Here is a 22487-nt window from a genome sequence, read left to right on the forward strand (position 1 = left end):
GTGTTTAAGAGCACTGCCTGGGTGGTTCATAAAGAGAGGCTAAGGGACATTCAAATCCACCTGGCTAGGGGAGACAAAGGCACCGACTAAAATCCTCTTGATCAGACAGAAAGACTCTTGAAAGTGTCTTCTTAGGGGCAGCTAGGTGACATAAAGGATAGTGTACTGGCCCTGGAGTCAGGTTCAAATCCGGCCTCAGAAGTCACTTAACCCCATTGCCTAGACAAAAAAATAATAATAATAATAAAGAGTCTTCTTTTAGAGCAAGTTCGAGTTTTTTTTCTCTTTTTAATATCCATATTTTCCAAAGGTCCCTTGTCTTAGGGATAATTTAGGGGGCAACTGCCCCTAAACTTCCCCACATTGAGCACTACCTGAGGAAATTTGTGGGTTCCTCAATTTGATAATTAAATAAAGCAATAAAGCAATACACTTGGAGGGATGGATGAACCACTGGCTGTGGTAGGGGGAGCACCTTTATTTTAGAAGGACATAGGTGATTCTCTGGAAATGAGAGAATCTGGGAGGTAAAGTTTCATCCCTTGAGCCACTGAGCTCAGCTCCTCTTCCCAGACTTCTTCCTAGTCATTAGGAGTCTGATGGGTCTTAGCAATTAAAACCATGACTAACAGACTGTTGCACGTCTCCATTCAAGGGAAGAAAACCTGATCTGGATGCAGACCCAGTATTTTCACTTTTAAAAAATTACCACAAACCCCAAGGAGGACTGAGCTACCTTTCCCATTTTCCTTTCCTCATTAAATTGAAAAAGTGTTTGTTAAACACCCATTCACCGACAACACTGCTTTGGACAGGAATGATTCAGGGAGATGTGTGTACTAGACCAGAGACATCCAATGAAGGATCACTGCCTTAGCCTTTCCTTCCCCATCCTCCTCATTCCTCTTAGTGAATGGTCACTTGTCTTAAGGTTCCAGATTCTCAGCCACGCCCAGCGAAGACACACCAGGAAGAAGGGGAGTTCACCAGACCTGAGAGCCAAACTCTGCTCTACTTGGGTAAACTCTGCACAGAGCAAACAGATAGCCACTGCTACAAATTCCCCCCAAATTCTCCCTGTTTGTATTTTTATTGTAAATTACTTCTAGGATCAAGCGCTCCTGTTAGAATGTATTGCTTTTATTTATTCATAATGATACAAAATAAACCATTTTGACAAAAAAGTCCATGCCCTCCAAAGCACTCTGGTCAGTGAGCCCCTGAGCAGAGAGGAGCAAGAACTCGTTACCGGTATTAGGGATTCTGGTCGTTGGGGTCACATTTAAGCATGACTTTTAACCCTATTCCCTTACTGGACACTTCAAAGGCCTCGTGAGCCTTTTCCAGAGGAAACCTGTGGGTGACCAAGGGCTTGACATTCACCAACTTGGATGCAAGCATCGAGATTGCCAACGGCCATCTAGGGAGGAAAAAAACACACACAACAATTAGACACACCCTGCAAGTGTGTGCACAGCATGGTCCAGGCCTCAAACACAGCCTGCCAACATGGCTAGTGAGTGACGGAGCTGGGGTTCAAAACTGGGTCCTTGAGGCAATGCTTTGTCTACCCTACACCAGGGCTGCCTGTTCTTTTGCCTGAAACAACTGCTCACCTGTCCTGAAATGGACCACGTGAGGGTGGCAGGGAAGGTTGGAGACTGACAAGGTACAGAAGTCTCATTCCAGCTATTTCAGCATCAATGACAGGTCCTGACCCAACATCTTAAGAGTTTTCTAAAGCTATTATTTTCCTACGCCACCCCACCCCCACCTCCAGCCAGGCAGAAGCAGAAAATCAGTCAATAAGCATTTATTAAGCACCTGCTAAGTGCCAGGCACTGTGCTAAGTGCTGGAAACAATGTTGGATTTTGAGTCCAGGGACCAGAGTTCCAATCCTGCCTCTTCCACTTATTACGTGAGTGACTTAGGGCTAATAAGTTCCTTCACATCTCTAGAGTCTTCATTTCCATATATGTAAAAGAAAGGATTTGACTAGATGACTTCTAAGGTCCCTTCCTGCTCTAAACTGATGATTAAATGATATTGACGACCTCTGAGCTCCATTCCAGCTCTAATCTTGCAGGCCTACAAGGAAGCAGCAAAAGGTAATGATGATAAAACAATCTCTGAGGCAGTCGGCTCAACCAAATAGGGGGCAGGAAAAAGCTCGACCTGAGATCACAGTCGTCGGCCCCGTGACCCGACTACCCCAGAGCTGCCTGCCTCCTTGTAAAAGTAACTAGAATACCACATCACGTGGATACAGACCTTCAGTTTAAAGTTAGAAAGGGGCTCAGAAATTATTGAGTCTAATCTCCCCATATTATAGATGAAGAAACTGAGGCTCAGGAAGTTTAAGTGACTTGCTAGAAGTCATATAAGTTAATTCAGTGTCAGGGTCGAGCTTTAAACCAAGGTTCTCTGACTGCAGCCAGAATCTGTGTTCTGAGAGCTGTTTCTCTCCCGTCCTCCTCCTCCTCCTCTCCTCTACTTCTTCTTCTCTCTCTCTCTCTCCCCCCTCCTCTCCTTTACCCTCTTTCTCTCCCTCCTTTCTTCCTCTCCCCCTCCCATGAGATACATAGAACAACAAATATTTATTATCCCTAGAATACAGATAAGGAAATGGGGTTAAAAAAGGTCCCCATGACTTGTGCATGGTCATACATAGTAGCCAGCACTTACGCTGTATTTTACATATATATATGTGTATGTGTGTGTATATGTATATGTGTATATACACACACACACACACACACACACACACATATATATATGTGTGTGTGTATATATATATAATAATGACCCTGGGAAGTAGTTGCTATTATTATCTTATTATGATCATGTAAAATGATCATTTTACAGGTGAGGAAAATGAGACAAACAGAAAATAAGTGACTTGCCCAGGGTCACACAACTAGGAAGTATTTGAGGCAGGATTTGAACCCAGGTCTTTCTGACTCTATCCTGTACTCTTGTTTACTTCACTACCTTACCCACCTGCCTAGTAAATGGTGGAGCTGAGATGCAAATCCTAAAATGACTTCAAACTTTCCTACTAAACCAAGCTGCTTCTTTCAGGAGCAGGCACCTTCAGACTATTTCTCATACACAACACTCAATTTCTCCTATCTTCACACCTTCGTACTAGCTGTCCCTCATGCCAGGGACGCAGTCTGTCCTCATCTCTGCCTCTCAGAATCCCTTGTTTCCTTCAAAACTCAGCTCAAGTAACAACCTATAATGAAGCCTTTCCTGATCCCCACAGCCGCTAGTGCCAGATTGCAAGCTCCCTGAGGGCAAGGATTGTTTCAATTTGGTCTCTGCATCCCCACAGCCAAGCACAATGTCTGGCACATGGTAAGAGTTCTTATTAAAATGCTCATTGATTGATTCTCTTTGGCTCTCTAATAAATGATCAGGGAAGTGATTGGGACTGACTCATCTATCAAGATCTTCTGGTCTATCCTCCTTGTCCAACATTCAGGAAAGAAATTGAAGAAGGCAGAGTGACTCTCCAGAGGCCAGTCTTCCCCTGATTTACTCGGTCCTAGTTCAGAGGATACTCACGTATTGCAGTATCGAAACACGCCTCTAAGGTCCACCTCCCTCACTGCTGCATGTACCAGGGGGACAGTGGCCATCTCATTACCTATTCCTACTAGCACTACGGTCCCACCAGAACGAGTGGCCTAAAAGGAGATAAAAAGCAGGAAGTCCGAGATTATAAATATAGACTTTTTTCTATTATATGCTAAGTGCTATGTGACCTACCGTTAAAGAGATGTTTTCTCCTCAGATTAAATGATTCCCCAGTGTCTATTTAAATACAGACAAGGTAAAGTATATAATCAGTGAAAACTCCAGAGAACAGAAGTTTTCAAGACTGGATCAATAGAACAATTACAAAGATGCTGGTGAATTTACCTGCAATAAAGATACTATACCACTATAGAATAATTGCTCAGCTCACGCTTACATAAAGAATTTTACAGTTTACAAGGCACCCTCCTCAGAATTATTCTGTGAAGTGGGTACTGCAAAATATTGTGATTTTTAATCATTGTGGGCAATTCCCAATATAGAAACTCCTTCCACTGATCAGATGAGCAACTCAGGTCAGTATTTGCTTTTAGATGATTTGGTCCAACAGCTAGTATGTATTCAGAGGCAGAATTTGAACCCAGATCTTTCTGACTCAAGTGCCCCCAACACCCCCCCCATCTACTACTACATGCAGCCTTTCATGCTGCAAACATTATCACCTCCATTTTAAAGATGAAGAAACTGAGCCTTCATATAACAGGTAAATTTCAGAGTTCAGACTCAAACGCAGATCTTTTGCTTCCAAATACAGGGCTCTTTCCCCTATTCAACACTGTAAATTTAGAGATGTCGAAAGAACACACTTTACTAATGCAAACATCTACATAAGAATATCTTCTATCATAACACCATCCCAAATGGCTAAAGTTAAATTGTACCATATAGCTGAGAATGCTTTGTTACAAAGAAGATCAATAACAATGGTGACCTCTAACAACCTTCCAAAGCTTTACTAACTCAGTAATGGCAGAATGTGGATTCAAGCAAGACCTCTCCAGACAACAGCCCTGGGCGTCCTCCTGTGGATCAAAACCTTATCAGGCCAAGCTCCAAGCCACTGGCCAAATGTTTCAGGTTGTGTACTGTATCTACCCCAGTAGACTGGTTGTAAAAGACAAAATGAATCAGGGGATCTCAGAATTAGAAGCAACCTCAAGCATAATCGAGTGTAACCTATACCCAAAAAATACAGGATGAGAGAGAGTTCCGAAAAATATACAATATAGGGGTGCAGCTAGGTGGGGCAGTGGATAGAGCAACGGCCCTGGATTCAGGAGGACCTGAGTTCAAATCCGGCCTCAGACATATAAGACTTACTAGCTGTGTGACCCCATTGCCCCCCCAAAAAAAAAAATACAACATAAGGGATTGATATTATTAGAATTTTGTAGCCAGGTGTGGTGGTGCACACTTGCTACTGGGAAAGACTAAGACTGGTCAACTGATTGGGTTTGGGAGTTCTAAGATGCAGGAGGGTGAAAGCACATAAAGTGTCTGCACAAATTCCAACATCAATATGGTGAAGCACCAGGGGGAGGAGGACCTGTGGTGCCTGTGGAAGGCAAATTGGCCCAGGTCAGTAACTCAAAGCTTACAAGCTGATCAGCAATGGATGCCTCAGCACAGTTCCTAGCACATAGTAGGCACTTAATAAACATTTACTGATACCTCTCACCCACCCGGACAAAACAAAAAGACCCAATCTCAAGGAGAAAAAAAAAAAGGGCAGAATTTTGTTGTATAAAAATTACTTTTAAATAAACAAGCTGTTAATAAGCTGATGCTTTAAAAATCCTTTAAGTATAGTGATCTGTTATATCACCAAACATATACTAAAAGCTTAAAAATGTTTGTTTAATTGAATTCAATTCTAATCATAATACTACTCATCATCATGGATTCTGTACCTGCTCCTATATCCACAGGTTCCTTGGGATGGAAACAGCGATAGTTAACTGTTGACAATTTCCATGTTATATTACAATCATCTCAAAACAAAATTACCCACATGTAGGTGATCTGCTTCATGGAATTTCATTGTACAATTTCTAATCCTAAAATGCTTTCCTCTTGCTACCCAGCTTTGGGTTGCCTTCCTTACACTATCATTCAGGGAGTACTCAGGAACACAAATTAATTATCATGTTGGCCTCAGCAAAACTCAATTAGGAAAGTAAATTGGTTCCTGCTGCCAAAGAAGAAAATCTTAACCATCATTCTAAGTCCAGCTCAAATCCCACCTCCTCTGGGAGGCCTCCCCTGACCTCCCCAGCCTTCACTAATCTTTCCTTCTCTTCTCTCCATAGGTCACAGCACCTCACAGGTAGGGACTGGATCATAGGCTGCTGTATTCTTCTCTAATTGTTTGAAGAATGTGACCTTTGTCTAGTTGTCTAAATTTTAAGTACTGTGAAGGTAGGGACCATGTTTTCTAATTTTTCTGTGTCCTTTTCATCCCCACCTCTCCATGAAAAGTATGAGCTATGTGACTCTGGAAAAGTCACTTAATTTCTCTGCGGTTCAATTCTTTCATCTTTAAAATGACCTCTGAGGTCCCTTTCAGCTCTCGATCTCTGAGCCTACAAGGGAGGTAGGTGGCAAAGTGGATAACTGGGCCTGAGTCTGGAAGACCCACGTTCAAATCCAGCTTTGTGGATTTAGGTAAGTCACTTCATTTCTGTCCCCCTCAGTTTCCTCAACTGTAAAATGGGAATAATGATAGTATACCCAAAACTAAGAGGCTGAGGTAAGGTGCCAGTATCTTGTTAGTGCAAATGCATGAATATATGAATGAAGCATTTATTAAGCGCTTACTATATGCAAAGCAATGTGCTTAAGCACAGGAGAAATTAATTAAAAATAAAAGTCCCTATTCTTGAGGAGCTCACATTCTAAGGGAGTAGACAACTCATATGGAAGTTTCAGCTGCTGCTTAGATGGAAAAATTTTTCATGGTCCTTAGGGGACATAAGCAAAGCAGATATTAATGCCTCTTCTTTAATGTCACAGATATAGAACACATACACAGATACACAGATCTGGGAATCATCCGCATAGAGATGATCACAAAACCTATGGGAGTTGATGAGATCACCAAGGAAGACAGTATAGACTAGACAGAACAGAAAAGGGCCCAGGACACAGCCTTGAGAGACACAAACATGGGTGTGACATAAACAATCAGCAAAGGAGACCGAGAAGGACTAACTTAGTCCATAAGAGGTCAAGAAGGAATAAGATCAAGAAAAAGTCATTAGATTTGGCAAGTAGGAGGCAATCGGGTTGCTTTATCTCCTAATATCTGCGAGAGAAAAAAAGGAATGAGACCTCTAACACACATATATAAATACATACATATGCACACATATATAAAATCTAAAATAGACAGCAATCTAAAAGGGTAATTTTAGAAAAGGCAGTTTCAGTCACAAGATAAGGCTAGAAGGCAGACCAAAGAGGGTTTAGAAGATATGTGGAAGAAAGGAAGTGGACATAGTGTAGAGGGTTTTCCCCAAGAGTTGGTCCATGAAGAGGGGGACGTTACACATGATGACAGCCAGGATCAAGATCTTTTACAGAGAGGGGAGACATGGGTTTACTTGTAGGGAGCAGGGAAGGGGTCATTAGATAGTGAGGAGTTGAAGATGTGAGAGAGAGAGAGAGAGAGAGAGAGAGGGAGGGAGGGAGGGAGGGAGGAGATGATCGTAAAGGTAATTTGCTGGAGAAGTTGTCAGGAAATGAGATCAAGGCAGCACATGGAGGGGTCATCCTTGGCAAGGAGTGAGGTCACTTCTTTATGTGAGATTGAAATGAAGGAGGAAATGTTGCTTCAAGGGCTGGGATGGCCTTCTTGGAATAGAAGGTTCTCCAGGTTCAAACCTGAATGAGTAAAAGAAGCTTCTTGGTTGAGAAATTCCAAAAGAAAAAAAAAATCCTCATTTTCCCTGTCAATGTTTCCTCCTCTCCACCTTGCCCCTTAATTCCAGGAAGGGCAATACCAAACACCGGCATCACAATGGCACGTCCACAAACAAAGGAATGCTGGAGCAGCCCCGACCTTCGTTCTGTGGGTGTGACTTCTTCAACAAGGCTGGGGTAAGGAGATGACATCAGTTCGGCTCCTCGTGCACAGGTCACCTCTCCCTGTTGAGCATTATCTAGTCACTGCCTGGTAGGGAAGTGTTTCTAAAAAAAGATCCATTCTGGCCACCGAGCACTTGCCTCCACCTCACCCTGCCCACCGGCAATGAGCTGGCCATAGCATTCTGTGTTGTCTGTCATGCATGCTGGCTCTGTTCTTGACGTCACTCAAACAGGACATTCCCCGTCTTAGGGACTTGTGGTGCCAAATTAATATCTCACCCATTGTCCTGCCACCAGCTGAAAATGCCAAATGCTCCCACGTGCCCTAAGAGTGGGGCGAAAGGACCTGGTTTTGATGCTGTCTCTCTCAGAATATGGTATCTGGGAGCAGACTATTTAGGTTCCTTGAGGGGAAGGCTCCTACAAAATACTGTGTCTCATATATGCTCCATAGCTATTTACCAAACAGGTAGGTGGTGTAGTGGATAGAGCACCTGGTCTGGAGTCAAGAAGGTCTGAGTTCAAGTCTAACCTAAGACACTCACTAGCTGTGTGACCCTAGGCAAGTCACTTCACATCTGTTGCCTCAGTTTCCCCATCTGTAAAATGAAGATAAAATAGCACCAACCTCCCAGGGTTGATGTGAAGATTAAACAAGATAATAATTGTAAAGTGGTTAAAATCTCTCTCTTAACACAGTGCCTGGCACATAGTAAACACTACATAAATGTTAGTTTATGATGATGATGATGGATAGGTCATTGCCAAGCTAACACTGTATCTGACAAACCAAGGGAGGGGCTGGCCCAATTTAGTCCAGGTGAAACACACTGCTAGTGCAAGCTTAAACCCCTACTATGCCAGAAAAGGTAGCTGCCTTGCCCAGCTCATGTAAACAAAGCAGTTTCTTCCTGGGGATGTTAGGTTTCTCTAAAATAGCTCTGTAACTCAGGGGTGTAAGTAGGAAGTGCCAGGTCCCAGAAGACAGACCAGAGTCCAAGGTTTCTCAGTGATGCCTGTAAATGATGCTTGAGGTACCCAAAGCTGTCACCCACCCTCAACCTCTTCACCACAGGCCTTTCCATAGTCTTTCTCTTTCCACAACTCCCTCCCTGTGCCCCAATTTTCCTTTTCGCCCCTTCTTTTCCACTTTCCATGCTTTTTCCTCTTTCTTTCTCCCCTTCCTCCTTCCCCATCGAGACCTTGCTGTGTGGCCCTGGGTTAAACCCAGTATTCCTCAGAGGCCTTGCTTGTTTCCACTGGTGGCACTCAAGACAAGGAAGTCTTTGGATTCTCATCTAGTCCAAGTCCAGGAAGAAATTTTTCAGCCAACTAACTGATGTTTGGAGAAGTTTGATTTTCATGATTCACTCTGGAAGACATGCTGGGTGTGATCTCCGTGACTGAACAGTCACGGAGAGCAAGTTCCTGGAACAAAATGAGATAGGGAGGGGTGGAAGGTGCTCTCCATCCCTGGGCCAAGTCGTGGTTTCCTCGGCCCCTCTGACGCTCCCTTAGCCCAGCGAAAAAGGCTTTGTTCTGTTAAATGATAATAATGCCCTATGTTTCTATCACACTTTATACATTCTGGAACATTATCATAATTATTCTTAGGGAGGAAGCTTCCAGTGTGGAGACACCCTCTCCATCGCTGAAGATTAGCAGCTCCTCCTGAAACGTGCAGTCTTAGAGAGTTGTCCGTAGCGTGGAGAGGTTGAATGGCCTGCTCCAGGGCATACAGCTAGTATGTGTTAGAAAAAGAATCTTGTATTCACAACCACAAGAAAAAATGTTCCAACACTAATAATAAGAGAAATGCATGGAATACTATTGTGCTATAAGAAATGATGAACAGGCCGACTTCAGAAAAACCTGGAAAGACTTGCATGGTCTGATGCTGAGTGAAGTGAGCAGAACCAGGAGAACGGTGTACACAGTAACAGCCACACTGTGTGATGATTAACGCTGATAGACTTAGCCCTTCTCAGCAATGCAAGGATCTAAGGCATCTCCAAAGGTCTCATGATGGAAAATGCTATCCACATTCAAAGAATGAACTGTGGAGTTTGAATGCAGATTGAAGCATACTATTTGTTATTTTTTTTCTTCTGTTTTGTTTTGTTTCCTCTTTCTGGTGGTTCCTCCTATTGGTTCTAATTCTTCCTTACAACATCACTAATGTGAAAATATATTTAATCGGAATGTATATGTAGAGCCTATATCAGACTGCGTGCTGTCTTGGGGAGGGAAGTGGAAAGGGAGGGGGAGAAAAATTTAAAACTCAAAAGCTTATGGAGGTGATTGTTGATAATTCAAAATAAATTAATTTAAAAAAAGAGAAATGCAAATCAAAACAACCCTGAGGTTTCCTCTCACACCCCTAAATTTGACAGAAATGACAAAAAATGGCAACAGTCAATCTTGGAGGGGTTGTGGAATAATAGACACACTAATACATTGTTGGGAGAGCTGTGAAATGATAAGCAATAAATGTCTATGTCCTTTGAACCAAAAGCTCCATTTCTGGGCTTGTATCTCAAGGAAGTTACTGATAAGAAGAAATTCCTTATACACACCAAAACATTTATAGCAGCACTTTTTGTGACAGCAAATGATTAGAAACAAAGCAGATGTCCAAACAGTAGTAAATGAATATAATGAAATATTACTGTACTGTAAGAAATGATGATTGTGGTGAATACAGAGCAGCCCAGAAAGATCTACAGGAGCAATGCACAGTGAAGGAAGCAGAGCCAAGAACACAATATAAACAATAACTACAACAATATAAATGGAAGGAACAATCACACACCAAAAAATCAAAAGTCAATAATAAAATTATAAAGATCTAGCAGGACTTGAATTAAGAAATATGAACAGATACCCCCAAACCACTGCTTCATGGAGGTGAAAGGTCCACAGGACGTTATACATTTTACATGTTTTTACATTTTTTTCAATGTATCGATCAGTTGTATTGATTTTTATGTCTTTAAAAATAGTACTTGTTTTATGGAATGGCTCTCTGTGAAGGGGAGGGAAGGAAAGATACTGGGGATAGCTATGGCAATGTAAAAAAGAGAAGACAAAAATTGTTTCATCTCATTTACTCTTCCTAACAACCCTGTGATTTAAGCAGGGCAGATGTTATTGTTCCTATTTTACAGGTAAATAAACTAAAATCCAGAGAGGGTAACTGATGGCCTTTTGGGTCAACCAATAGGTTAATCCATAGCCCACAACAAGTCAGCGATGGAACCAGAGACAGAAAGCAGGCGTCCAAACCTCTCGTTAATGAGCTTTTCACAATACCACACTACCTGCAAATCAGCTGCACATAGTATCTTGTTAACTACATGGAGCAATGAAAAAATCGTTGTTAGTTTTCTACTGAAATAAGATCAACCTATTATTCATTAAGCAGAAGAAAACTCACATAGATGCCGGTCTGGATAGAAGACTGTGCTCCACTACATTCAATGGTGATATCTGGTTTGTTTCCAAGGAGACTTTCTATCTTACTGGCAACTTCCTGAGGGCTCTCCTTATTGACTTGGAGGGTCAAAGTGGCCCCACATTCTTTGGCTTTTTCCAGTCGAGAGCTGATCATATCTGAGGTTAAACAAAAGTAGCTCGATCAAACAATGAAACCAAAACATGGACAGAGAGAAAGGGAGAGGGTAGCAACCAAAGTTTTACTTTTCAGAATCTGAGCAGCTTTCATAAGTGTATTCTAAATCCTTAATCATGTTTTCTATCTCTCTTTTCCTTCCTTCCCCCCAACACACACACACACACACACACACACACACACACACACAACCCTTATCAACCTCAAACATTTATTAACAGGAAGACCAAAATATAAGAATATCTCAAAGGACTAAACTGATGCAATGCTTTTTTTATCCATAAAGCAAAGAAAATACAGTAGGATGAAGCATTTCCCCCCAGGTAACATTATAATATTTGTCTGTAATTACTTGTATTTAAAGTACATTTGCATAGATAGGAGAAATTATAATAAATTTACAGTACAATTATTTTCAAAAGAAATTCTGTGTGCTAATTGGCACACCTGGCCCTTCTAATGTTAAGGATTTACTGCAAGTATGCCAGGCACTGAGCTAAGTGCTAGGGATAGAAAGGAAGGTTAAAACAGTACCTGCCCTCAAGGAACCTACATTCTAACAGGGCAGCTCTGACACTACTTGAAACAGAGCATGGTCACAGCCAGTCATGGACTTCCTCTTAGGGCAAATGTAGCCACATAGCCAGCAGGAATTCTCACAGAAGGAAAAGCTCCCATCTTCAACAATACTCATGCAGTGAAGCGAAAAGAGCTGACGCTAGGCCTTGCCTTTCCCGCCTCAAAAATCACAGTCAAAGGGGAAAGCAAAAGAATACATCCCAACTCATGTACACGTCTGCTATTATAATCACTGTCCACAAGGGTGACAGACAGCCTCCCTCCCATCAAACATGTTTTAAGGAAAGAGAGACAGAAAAAGAGGTCTTACCAGTTACTATCACTTGAGATGCACCCATTGCTTTAGCCATCAGCAAAGTGACTATTCCAATTGGTCCTAAACAAAATAGAAACTTTTTGCTATAAATGGAATGCCTAACATGTATGAAATGTGTACCTGGTAAGGGTAGATGGCTATTTTCTCATAAGACTCATAGGATCATAGGTTTAGAGCTTAAAAAAGACCTAAGGCCATCTAGTCCAATACTCTCATCTAAAAGATTAAGAAAATAGGCCTAGAGGTTAAATGACTTGCCCAAGGTCATACAGACAGTTAAAGCAGAACCAGAATTTAATCAAGGTCCTCTCTAAGGCCACTGATCTTTCCATTTTCCAAGGCATACAACATTTCTAACCACTTGGTGGAGGCTGTCTTAAGACATTTCCAAACATCAAAGAGGCTTCAAAAATGGATAAGGTTAGTTCAAGACCTCCCTGAGGTTTTCTAGTAGTTTCGAGAGAGGTCTTAGAAGATCCAGAATATGTTTCCTTACTCCCCCAAACCACCCCTCAAGAACCTACTCTTGTTGTTCAGTTGTTCTTTTTTCGGTCGTGTCTAACTCTTCATGACTCCATTTGGGGTTTTCTTGGCAAAGATACCGGAGTGATTTGCCACTTCCTTCTCCAGCTCATTTTACAGATAAGGAAACCAAGGCAGACAGGATTAAGTGACTTGCCCAGGGTCCCACAGCAAATAAGGGTCTGAGGCCTGGAATTCTATCCACTGCGCCACCTAGCTGCCCCCTCTAGAACCAAGCAAATCTTCCCAAGTAGAAGATTCACAAACTAATGGATCCACTGAGGGCCAAATCAGTCAATTTTTAAATTATAATTGCCATTAATATCATTATCATTATTTAGTTAGGTCACCTGAGTTTCCTTGGCCTGATATGGTCTTAGACTCACACCCTTAGTTAACTACCCAGCATTCAAAAATATTTCTCCAAAATTCTCAGCATGGCATCACTCCTTAAGATATTTTAAAATACATATTTTAACTGGGTAAAATAATATATGCTATCGGAGTGGTAACATATTAGCTAGCTAATACATTATCAGGGATTAGTTTATCATATTATTATATTGACTTATTACCACTCATTTTTATCTACCAGAGAGCAAAGTCCTGAGGAAATGGCCCATAGGATTGTTTAGTTTGGTTGGAGGGGAGCTGAATGGGGCTCATTTCAGAGCCAAGGGGGCACTAAAAAGACTGTTTCTGGGAAGCCAGAGGCAATATAGAAGCATTAGGCATGCACAAAGAGCTGCTGAAATAGGGTGAAGGATTTAGGAAAGGTGGGGATGGAAGAACATCAGAGACAAATTGTACTTACTTCACTGCAATTTTGCCCGGGGCCAGATCTCTTTAGGAAGACTCTATTCTCCCTTCTCAAGGTGGTCTCCCACGACCCCCACCTCCCAATGCTCAATTCATGATTGGTTCTACCAAGAACCAAACCAGAATCAGTCATAACTCAGAAGCTGGGAGGGGAGTGTGTCCTTACTTAAAAGTTGGGGGTGAAGGTAGCATATAACAGAAACTGGGACCAAGTCTATTACATACCTGCTCCACACACAAGGACCCTGCTTCCCAGAGTGACTTCACCTCTCCGACAGGCATAGAGCCCCACAGAAAGTGGCTCGATAAGGGCCCCTTCCTCAAAGGTGACATTGTGAGGGAGTCTGCAGGACCATAAGATACAAACACTTAGGGCTCAAGAACAGAATCTCCTTTTTCACAGATAAAACCAGCTGCAATTGCCCTGGGAATAGTGTACTTGATTTGTTTTTTGTCGAAAATACAGGTCTTCTAAAGTAAATGGGATGATTCATTTCAGAAGCAGGAGGCCGTGCCGTTTTTTGGCAGTTCAATCCCACAAGTTGGTCACATCTACAAGTGTATGGAATGACTTTTCTGGAGTGGATTAAGCAAAATACCCCAAACGTTACAGAAGTGAAAAGACGGCATCCTTTGCCATACCAAATCCATCATACTATTTCCATTAGAGTAAAAAACTAACTAGCAAAAGCACCCAATCTCTACTTCCATGTCAACTCTTGGCATGTGGGTAAGATGCCTCTTTCCACATGTGAATTATCTTTTCTTTAGACTATAAACTTCTCTAAGAAAGTATTTGTCACTTTGTTTAGGTTTTTTTTTCCTTTTAAGTTTCAGGCAGTAACTTACGCAGACAGCATTATGCATTGGCCGTCAATCAAAAAATTAACTGACAAGCATTTCTTAAGCATGTGCTCTGTGCCAGGCACTTCGATGAAGACACAGACACAGAGAAACAAACAGCACAAGGAATTCCCATTCTAATGGGGAAGGCCCTGTTACAGTGTGGACTTGAAGTCAGAGGACCTAGGTTTGAACCTCAGCTCTGCATCTTTCTGTGTGACTATGACAAATCATTTTACCTCTCTAGACCTTAATTTCCTCATCTGTAAAATGAGGGAGTTGGGGCTAGAGGCCCTCTGAGGTTCACCTCTAGTTCCAAATTTGTGGCCCTGTTATTTTCTGTTTAAAATTGCCATCTTTATCTCCCTTCTCCAACTTAGAAAAAAAGTTTGGGGGAGGAGAGACACGTATTTTTTAAGCACCTACTGTGTGCCAGGCACTGTGCTAAATGCTCCACAAGTACTATCTCGTTGAGGTTTGAGAAGAAAAATCAGTCACAATGATTTGGCCACACATTCACCAAACTCTACTTTTTTAGGCTTTGAAAGAGACAATCATGGCTGTTAGCAGAGGTTCTTTAAGGATTTTAAGAACAACAATCACTTTCCAAGCTGGAGGTAGAGAAAGACAGAGGAAACTCATATGGATTACAACCTAGTCGAGGCAGACAAAGGGAGCAGCTGGATGCCAACCCATCGCTGGGATGGGGAGAGAGAGGAGGTAGGTTTTGAGGCACAAGATGTGGGTTGTACTTCCAGCTCTGTCACTGACTAACCAAGCCAGCTTGTTTCAATCACCTGAGCCTCAGTTTCCTCATCTGTAAACTGGGGATAATAATAATGTATTCTCTGCCTCCCAGTGTTGCTGTGATGATCAAGCAAGGGAACATATGGAAAGAACTTTGTAAACTGCCAAGTGCTATATAAATTTGGGCTATTATTATAAATCACTATTCTTTGCTGCTTTTTTCTCTCTCTTCTCCTCATTTGTCTTCTTCTCTCTTTCTCTTACCCAGTTTTGGATCTTGCCCGGCAATGAGTTCTGGCAGTTGCCACCGTATGTCTTGCACTCAGTGTGCACTTAATAAAGGTTTGCCCAATTGGATTGGATTCATCTTGCTTCCCCTGAACCAAGGATACTTAAAAACCCCAAACCAGAATTCAGGGAGGGCAGTCCGGAATATAAAAACAAAAACAAAAACAAAAAAACTACCCCCAGACTGTTCCATTACCTGAAAAATCAGTTTTTCTTTTTCTCCTTTTCAAACACACAAGCAAGAACAAGCTGATACTTCAAAGGGGGGAGCTTGCTCAGTCAGTCAATAAACCAGTTAATAAATATGAACCTACTGTATGCCAGGCACTTCTGTTGGGGTGTTGCTGAAATAAAGAAATGTAAATGAGATGCCCCACTCTAAAGCAGCTCACAATCTAATGGAGAAGACAAATAACCATGTGAAAACAAGCTACATACAAGATAAAGGGAAGGTACTAGAACTAAGAGGGATCAGGAAAGGCTCTGTGTAGAAGGTAGAATTTCAGCTGGGGCTTGAAGGAAGCCAGAGAAATCTGGAGGTGGGAGATAAAGGAGTGCATTCCATTGGTAAGAGACAAGAGAAAATGTCCAGAGCAGAGTAAAAGACTGTCTTGTACCATAGGCCGACATCAAAGGCTTTTTCCATACTAAGTCAAGTGACCACAGGTCAGGTCTGAAATACCCTTATAATCTACCCTATCCTGATCTTAAGAGTGAAAACATCAAGGGAATAGGGTATTAGGGGGTGAGGAAGGAAGATTATGTGAGAAATACGGCATTCTGATCCATTTTTCTTCTGCTGAAATAGGTCCTTCCTTAAACTTAAGTTCAACACCAATAAACACAATATGGGAGAGGCAACATGAAAAACTGGAAAGAGCCACAGACCGAGAATCATGAGACCTGGGTTCTAGTCTCAGCTCTGCCACTAATGAGCTGTGTAATTTTAGCAGATCCCTTATGGGCCTTCAGTCACCCCAACTAACCCACAAGGTGATCACTGAGGTCCCTTCCAGTGCTAATATTTTGTGAGATGGACTAAGAACCAGGAGATCCGAGTTTAAGGCCCAGCCCCACCATTACACAATCTCTCTGAGCCTCGTTTTTCTTTATGTCTAAAATGGAGACAATAGTATTTGAACTATCTACCTTACAGGTATGGTATGAGGAAATCACACTGTCAATTCTAAGTCCTTACAGAAACATGGGATAGTATCGTTATTATTATTATGATTGTGTTTTATGTTCCAGCACTCTTAACCCTAAGGTCCTTTCTAGATGGGGTGTGATTCATGTTCTACATTTTAACTTTCCGTGTTCTAAGATTCTTGCCTGCTTTAACATTCTACATTCTAAATTCTAGCATTTTATATTCTAATTTCCTTTCCATCTCCAACATTCTAGGAACCACCCAGCCATGCAAATGAAAAAACCGATGGTATCACCAAGAGGGCTCAGAAAACAGGGAAAAGGGGCAGAAGAGTTCAGAATGATGAAGAAATCAGCAGGAAGGGGGAAGAAGGAAGCATAAAACCCAAAGTGGGTAGCATGATAATAAGGTTGTGGTGGCAAGCAGAGTGCAGGCTTAGGGCTGGGTTAATGGTGTATGGGACAAGTCAGGAGCCATCTGAAAGGATGGAAGTACTCCAAGAAACACCACTGTCATGACCCAAGCCAACACTTCCCTGATACAAACCCCACTGTGGAATAGGTCCCTCTTGCTTACTGCGCCAGTCCTTTCTCCCTGGGCTCCCATATTACACTTGAGTCAGATTACTTTCATAGACATCTCTGACATTTCGAGGTCACTGTTTCTGCATTAGAAAAGGAGAAGTGGAAATATTCCCTCCTAAGAAAGGAAGGGGAGAGAGGGAAGGTTTTGGAACTATTTAAAAAAAATAACCTTTTATCTCCTCCCTCTGTCTCTTTGCAGAGGAAAGAGTCTATGGGTGTAGAACATTGCATACATCAGCTTTTTTTCCTCAGACGTTGGCTAGTTTTGCTGACCTGGCACTTTCCCCCCACTTTTTTATGCTTTAGTATAAGGGATTGCTCTAACCTTGCCGCACCCATGACCTGAAACTCTGAAATTCTCTGTTCCAACCATAAGCTCCCATCCTTCCATCTCTCCTTGTTCTACCTCCTAAGGCCTTTCTTCTTCTTTCCTGAGGACTGCAAACTCACCATCTCTCTGTTCTCCCAATTCATCAGCCCTGTTCTAGACTTTCTTTTTGTTATCTTGAGTCTTGACACTATAGTTGACTAGTTCAACTATCTACTGCCCTCCTCTTTTTTCCTTCACTTTGCAACAATTTCTCTTTATTATTGGAGGATTCTATTCAAGTCAATAGACATCTATTAAGTACCTTCCAGGTCCAAGGCACAGAGTTAGGGAGACAAAGTTTGAAAAAAAAATTAGGTCCAATGGAAAGATCACCAATCTTGAGCACCAAACCTGAGTCTGAATCCCTGCTCTGCCATTTACTATCTATGTGACCCCAGGCAAATCATTTAACCTTTCAGAGATTCAGATTTCTCATCTGTAAAACAAGAGCACTGGTGTACTTTGACCTTTAGGGTTCCTTTAGCTCTAAATTTATAATCCTATGAACATTCTGCTGAAAAGGAAGTGAAATCCTGCTTTATGCTCCAAGTTCCACAAGGGGAGAGGCCTTGTCTGCTAATCGCCTCCTTCCTGGACTACTGAAATAGCCTGCTAGCTCATCTCCTGGCCTCAAGTCTCTTCCCACTTCAGTCCATCCACCACCCAGCTGTCAATCTATCTTCCTAAAGCACAGGTCTGACCATGTCACCCACCCCCACACACTCAATAAACTCTGGGCTGCTCCCTATCACCTCCAGGACTAAATGTAAAATCTTGGGTTTAGTATTTAAATCCCTTCACACCTTGCCCCTTCCTATCTTTCCAGTCTTCTTACCCATTAATTCCTTCCACTTCCTCTGGGATCCAGTGACACTAGCCTCCTTGCTGTTCCTCACACAGGACACTGAATCTCCCAACTCAGTGCATTTTCACCATCTGCCCACCCTTCCTGGAGCTCTCTCCCTCTTCACCTCTGCTTCCTGGTTTTCTCAGCTTCCTTCAGCCTTAGCCAAAGTCCTCGCTTTGGCAAGATTAATCTCAGTGCCTTCCCTTGGATATTCGTATCCTGTATAGCTCTTGTTTGTAAACAGCTGTTTGCATGTCGTTTCCCCCATTAGACTGTGAGTTCTTAGAAAGCAGAGACTGGTTGGTTTGTTGTTGTGGTTGTTTTCAGAGAGAGTTGGTTTTTTTTGTTTTGTTTTGGTATTCTCAGCACTTAGCACAGGTATTTAGTAAATGATTCTTGATTTATGTTGATCTAAACCAGCAGACAGTAGGCAATTAACTAAATGCTTGCTAAATTCCAACAAACTTTCGTGGTCATGCTATTAAACCTATGTAGTGCTTCAAATAGATTACCTAATTTGAGCTTTCCATCAGCCCAATGAAAAGGTGAAGGCGTGTATTTTTATGCCTATTTTATGGGTGAGGAAACAGAGGAACAGAAACTTTGTAAGGTGCTTGAGGTCACATAGCTAGCCAGACTGGAAACCCATGTCTTCCGAATCCAATGCTCCCCTGCCCTCCACTCTGGATCCCCTTCACTCTTTGGCTTGCTGCTATTCACTCTCTACCAATCTTCAATCCTGGGTGACCTCCACCATCTGCCTTTTCTTCTCATGGTGCTGAACACCACCAGCAGAGGAAGTCACCCAGTCGTGCCAACTGGACCCTCACTGCTACCACAACAATCTTCTATTTGTCCCTGATTAACTCTCTCATATTTTCCACAGCTCCCTTTCTCAACTGTAAGAAGGAGTTAGACTAGATGATCTCCCAAGTCCCTTAAAGTCATGATGATCCTTCTGGTCAGTCAAATTCATAGCCTCACCGTCATCCTTGCCTCTTCTTCTCCCCTTTACAGCCTATAGCCAATCACTCACTCAAATTCATCCCCTTTGACCACAAACACAGTCGACACTTTAGTCCAAGCCTCCATCATTTCTTGTCTAGGCTGTTGCAATAACTTCTTGGTCAGTCTTCCCGATTCCTGAATAATGCACAGGTTGGGCCATGTCCACTCCTCAAAAGCTTTCAATGGCTCCCTATTACCTGTAGGATAAACTACAAACTCTTCAACCCTACAGTTAAGACACTCAACAATCTGGCTCGAATCTAGCTTCATTGCACATTACTCTTAATTGTTCTGTTATAGCCAAACCATACTCTTAGCGGTTCCTCGAACTCAACATTCTATAGCCCACTTCTGTGTCTTCTGCACAAGCTGTCTCCCAAGCCTAGACTCTCCCAGGCCCCTCCAGACCCAGGTGTCACCACCTCCATGAAGTCCTTCTCTGATCCCCACTTCAGTCACTTTGCATTTCCTTATCTGGATACACACAGCATACACTCAGCTGAACAGGAACTCCTCCATGGCAGAGACTGGTTTTCATTTTGCCTGGGTAGCCTCGTCACCTAACACAATACCTTCTCCATCACTGGCACTTAATGAATTTAATAAATCCAACTGCAGCAATTTCCCTCGTAGCTCTTAAAATAACAGCGAGGGAGGAGGGGCAGTGTAGAGTAGTGGCAAGAGCGCCAGCCTTAGAGAATGGATAGAGAGCCAGTCTTGGAGACAGGAAGCCCAGGGTTCAAACTCTGCCTCTATCGTAAACTAGCTTCTTATCCTCTCAGTACCCTAAGAAGTCCTGACTAATTAAGTTAGATCAGTACAAGGAGCTTCAACCCCAGGAAGCTCCCTACAGAGACAAAATCACAGGTCTGGATCCTACCCATCATGCACATATCATACATTCCACTCCCATCCCCCACACACACCACACAAACATCACACACATACCCATACAGCACACAAATAACACACAAACACCACACAACACACCAAATATACACATACCACAGAAATACCACATAAACCACATACCCTACATATCACATACACACACCTCACAAATATCACATACATACCCACACAGCACACAAACACCACACAGAGACTACACCACACACAATACATGTATATATCACAGAAATACCACATATACCCCACGCACCCCATACACCACACAAACACCACACATATCACATACACACACACCTCACAAACATCATACACACACCATACCCATTTCACACAAACACCACAAACATCACACACACCATAAACACATCACACCCTACAAATATCAGACACACACCATACACATCACACACACCACACACACAAAAAAAGTTGACATTTCTATAGAGCTTTAAACTTTATAGAATGTGTTTCATTTATTATTTCATTTCATTCTCACCATGCTATGAGGTAAGTGCTAAAGTATTATCATCCCTATTTTACAGATGAGGAAACTGAGGCTCAGGGAGGCCAAGCAACCCATTCGTGGCCAAAGACCTAGGAATTGCTGAAGGCAAGATTTGAATGCTGGTCATGGTCAGGTCTCTGCTGCTGCTCTACCATGCTGTGTCTCATGAATCTGGTTCTAATGATGTTGTGCAGGTCTAAAAGTCCCCATTTTACAACAGAGATCACTGAGGTTCTGAGATGTGCACTCAACTGTCCAATGCCCCCAATTCCAGGTCTATGGATCATTCTGCTTGACCATACTGCATCTCCAGACCAGCATGGGAGTACCAAGGAAAGGATCTTCTCTGGTTCTAAGGACAATTTCTCTTCCATCCATACTCACTGCTATAAACAATAGACTTGAACACTGCCTAGAAAAACTATCAGTTCTTGCAGGAAGCAGCCTCCAGGTATTTAGGGGCCTCTTGTCATATGCCAGACATTCCACTTAGGTTCCATGGTCTCTGCACAAATAACCTATTTTCTCCTACAGCCAGGTGAAGTTGTTGGTTTAAGCATGTAAAGAGATTTGTGGCTTTAAAGGCCGCTCTGTGGGGGACTCCAATTCAGATCTGCAGAACAGGATTCGCGGTTAACACTCAAATCAGAGAATTGAGGAATTTCAGAGCTGGGACAGAAGGCTTCCAAGAGGCCAATGGTAAGTTACTTTTGTCTGCGGATGAATTCCACAGACGAGCCTCACTCAAATGAGGCTGGGAGCCTTGGAAAGAGGGATAGAAAGACAGAAAGTTTAACAAAAAGCCAGTATTGGCACTAAATATGACTACTGTTCTAGCAGTTCAGAGACCCACATCCAAGTCCCCTAAGTTAACTATGTGACTCTGGGCAAATAAAATGGACCTTACTGGGCTTCAGTTTCTTCAACTATAAAATGAGGGGACTGGAATAAAACCTAAGATTTATTCCAGTTCTGTAACAGTCTGTTCTATGACAAGCAGAGCAAGCCCCATTTTGGTTTATTTTTAAACAAATACTTATTTCTTATAGTAGTGGTAAATTTAAAAAAGAATTTTTAAACTTTCCTAGTCTTAAATTTCTCTGTACACTGGCTTTCTTACTTTTTTTATAATTAATTTATTTTAGTTTTCAACATTCACTTCCATAAGATTCTGAGTTTTAAATTTTCTCCCCGTTCCATGCTTCCTCCCCATCGCCGCCCCACCCCCCCGCAAGACGGCATATAATCTGAAAAGGCTCTTCATGTTAAGCATATTTTCCCATTAGTCATTATGTAAAGAACAATTAGAACTAATGGGAGGAACCACGAGAATGAAGCAATAAAACAAAACAACAAAGGAGAAAGAGAGCAAAGAGTATGCTTCCATCTGCATTCAGACCCCACAGTTCTTTCTCTGGGTATGGATAGCAATTTTCATCATGAGTCTTTTGGAGTTATCGTGTACACTGGCTTTCAATCAATGTCCTGAACATGATCTCTCTGTATCACCCTCCTCCCTACTAAGCACTCAAGTCCACTGATACACAGGACAACTTGGCTTACTACTCATATTCCAAGGAACAAGTTTTCAACGAGAATTTTTTCAGATAGTTTTACCAGAAGTCATCTTGCTAATCAAATATAAACTTTGACTAAGTTCTTTCTAAGCATTCTGT

The 22487-nt window shown here is 42.2% G+C and overlaps 1 protein-coding gene across 1 annotated transcript in view; it reads right to left on the reverse strand.

The window, feature by feature from the left end:
- Window positions 1-1119: 1119 nt before the first annotated feature.
- The window catches only part of SORD (sorbitol dehydrogenase), a 64476-nt gene continuing 43108 nt past the window's right edge, over window positions 1120-22487 (reverse strand). The window contains exons 6-10 of the mRNA XM_027870184.1: window positions 13783-13901; window positions 12211-12276; window positions 11127-11302; window positions 3572-3693; window positions 1120-1420 (exon numbers count right to left, since the gene is read on the reverse strand). Of these exons, the coding sequence (XP_027725985.1) occupies window positions 1255-1420; window positions 3572-3693; window positions 11127-11302; window positions 12211-12276; window positions 13783-13901 (649 nt within the window). The 3' untranslated portion in view covers window positions 1120-1254. The remainder of the gene's footprint in view (window positions 1421-3571; window positions 3694-11126; window positions 11303-12210; window positions 12277-13782; window positions 13902-22487) is intronic.

The sequence above is a fragment of the Vombatus ursinus genome, unplaced genomic scaffold (assembly GCF_900497805.2).
Source record: "Vombatus ursinus unplaced genomic scaffold, bare-nosed wombat genome assembly UNPS02014794.1, whole genome shotgun sequence".
NCBI classification, from domain to species: Eukaryota; Metazoa; Chordata; class Mammalia; order Diprotodontia; family Vombatidae; genus Vombatus; species Vombatus ursinus.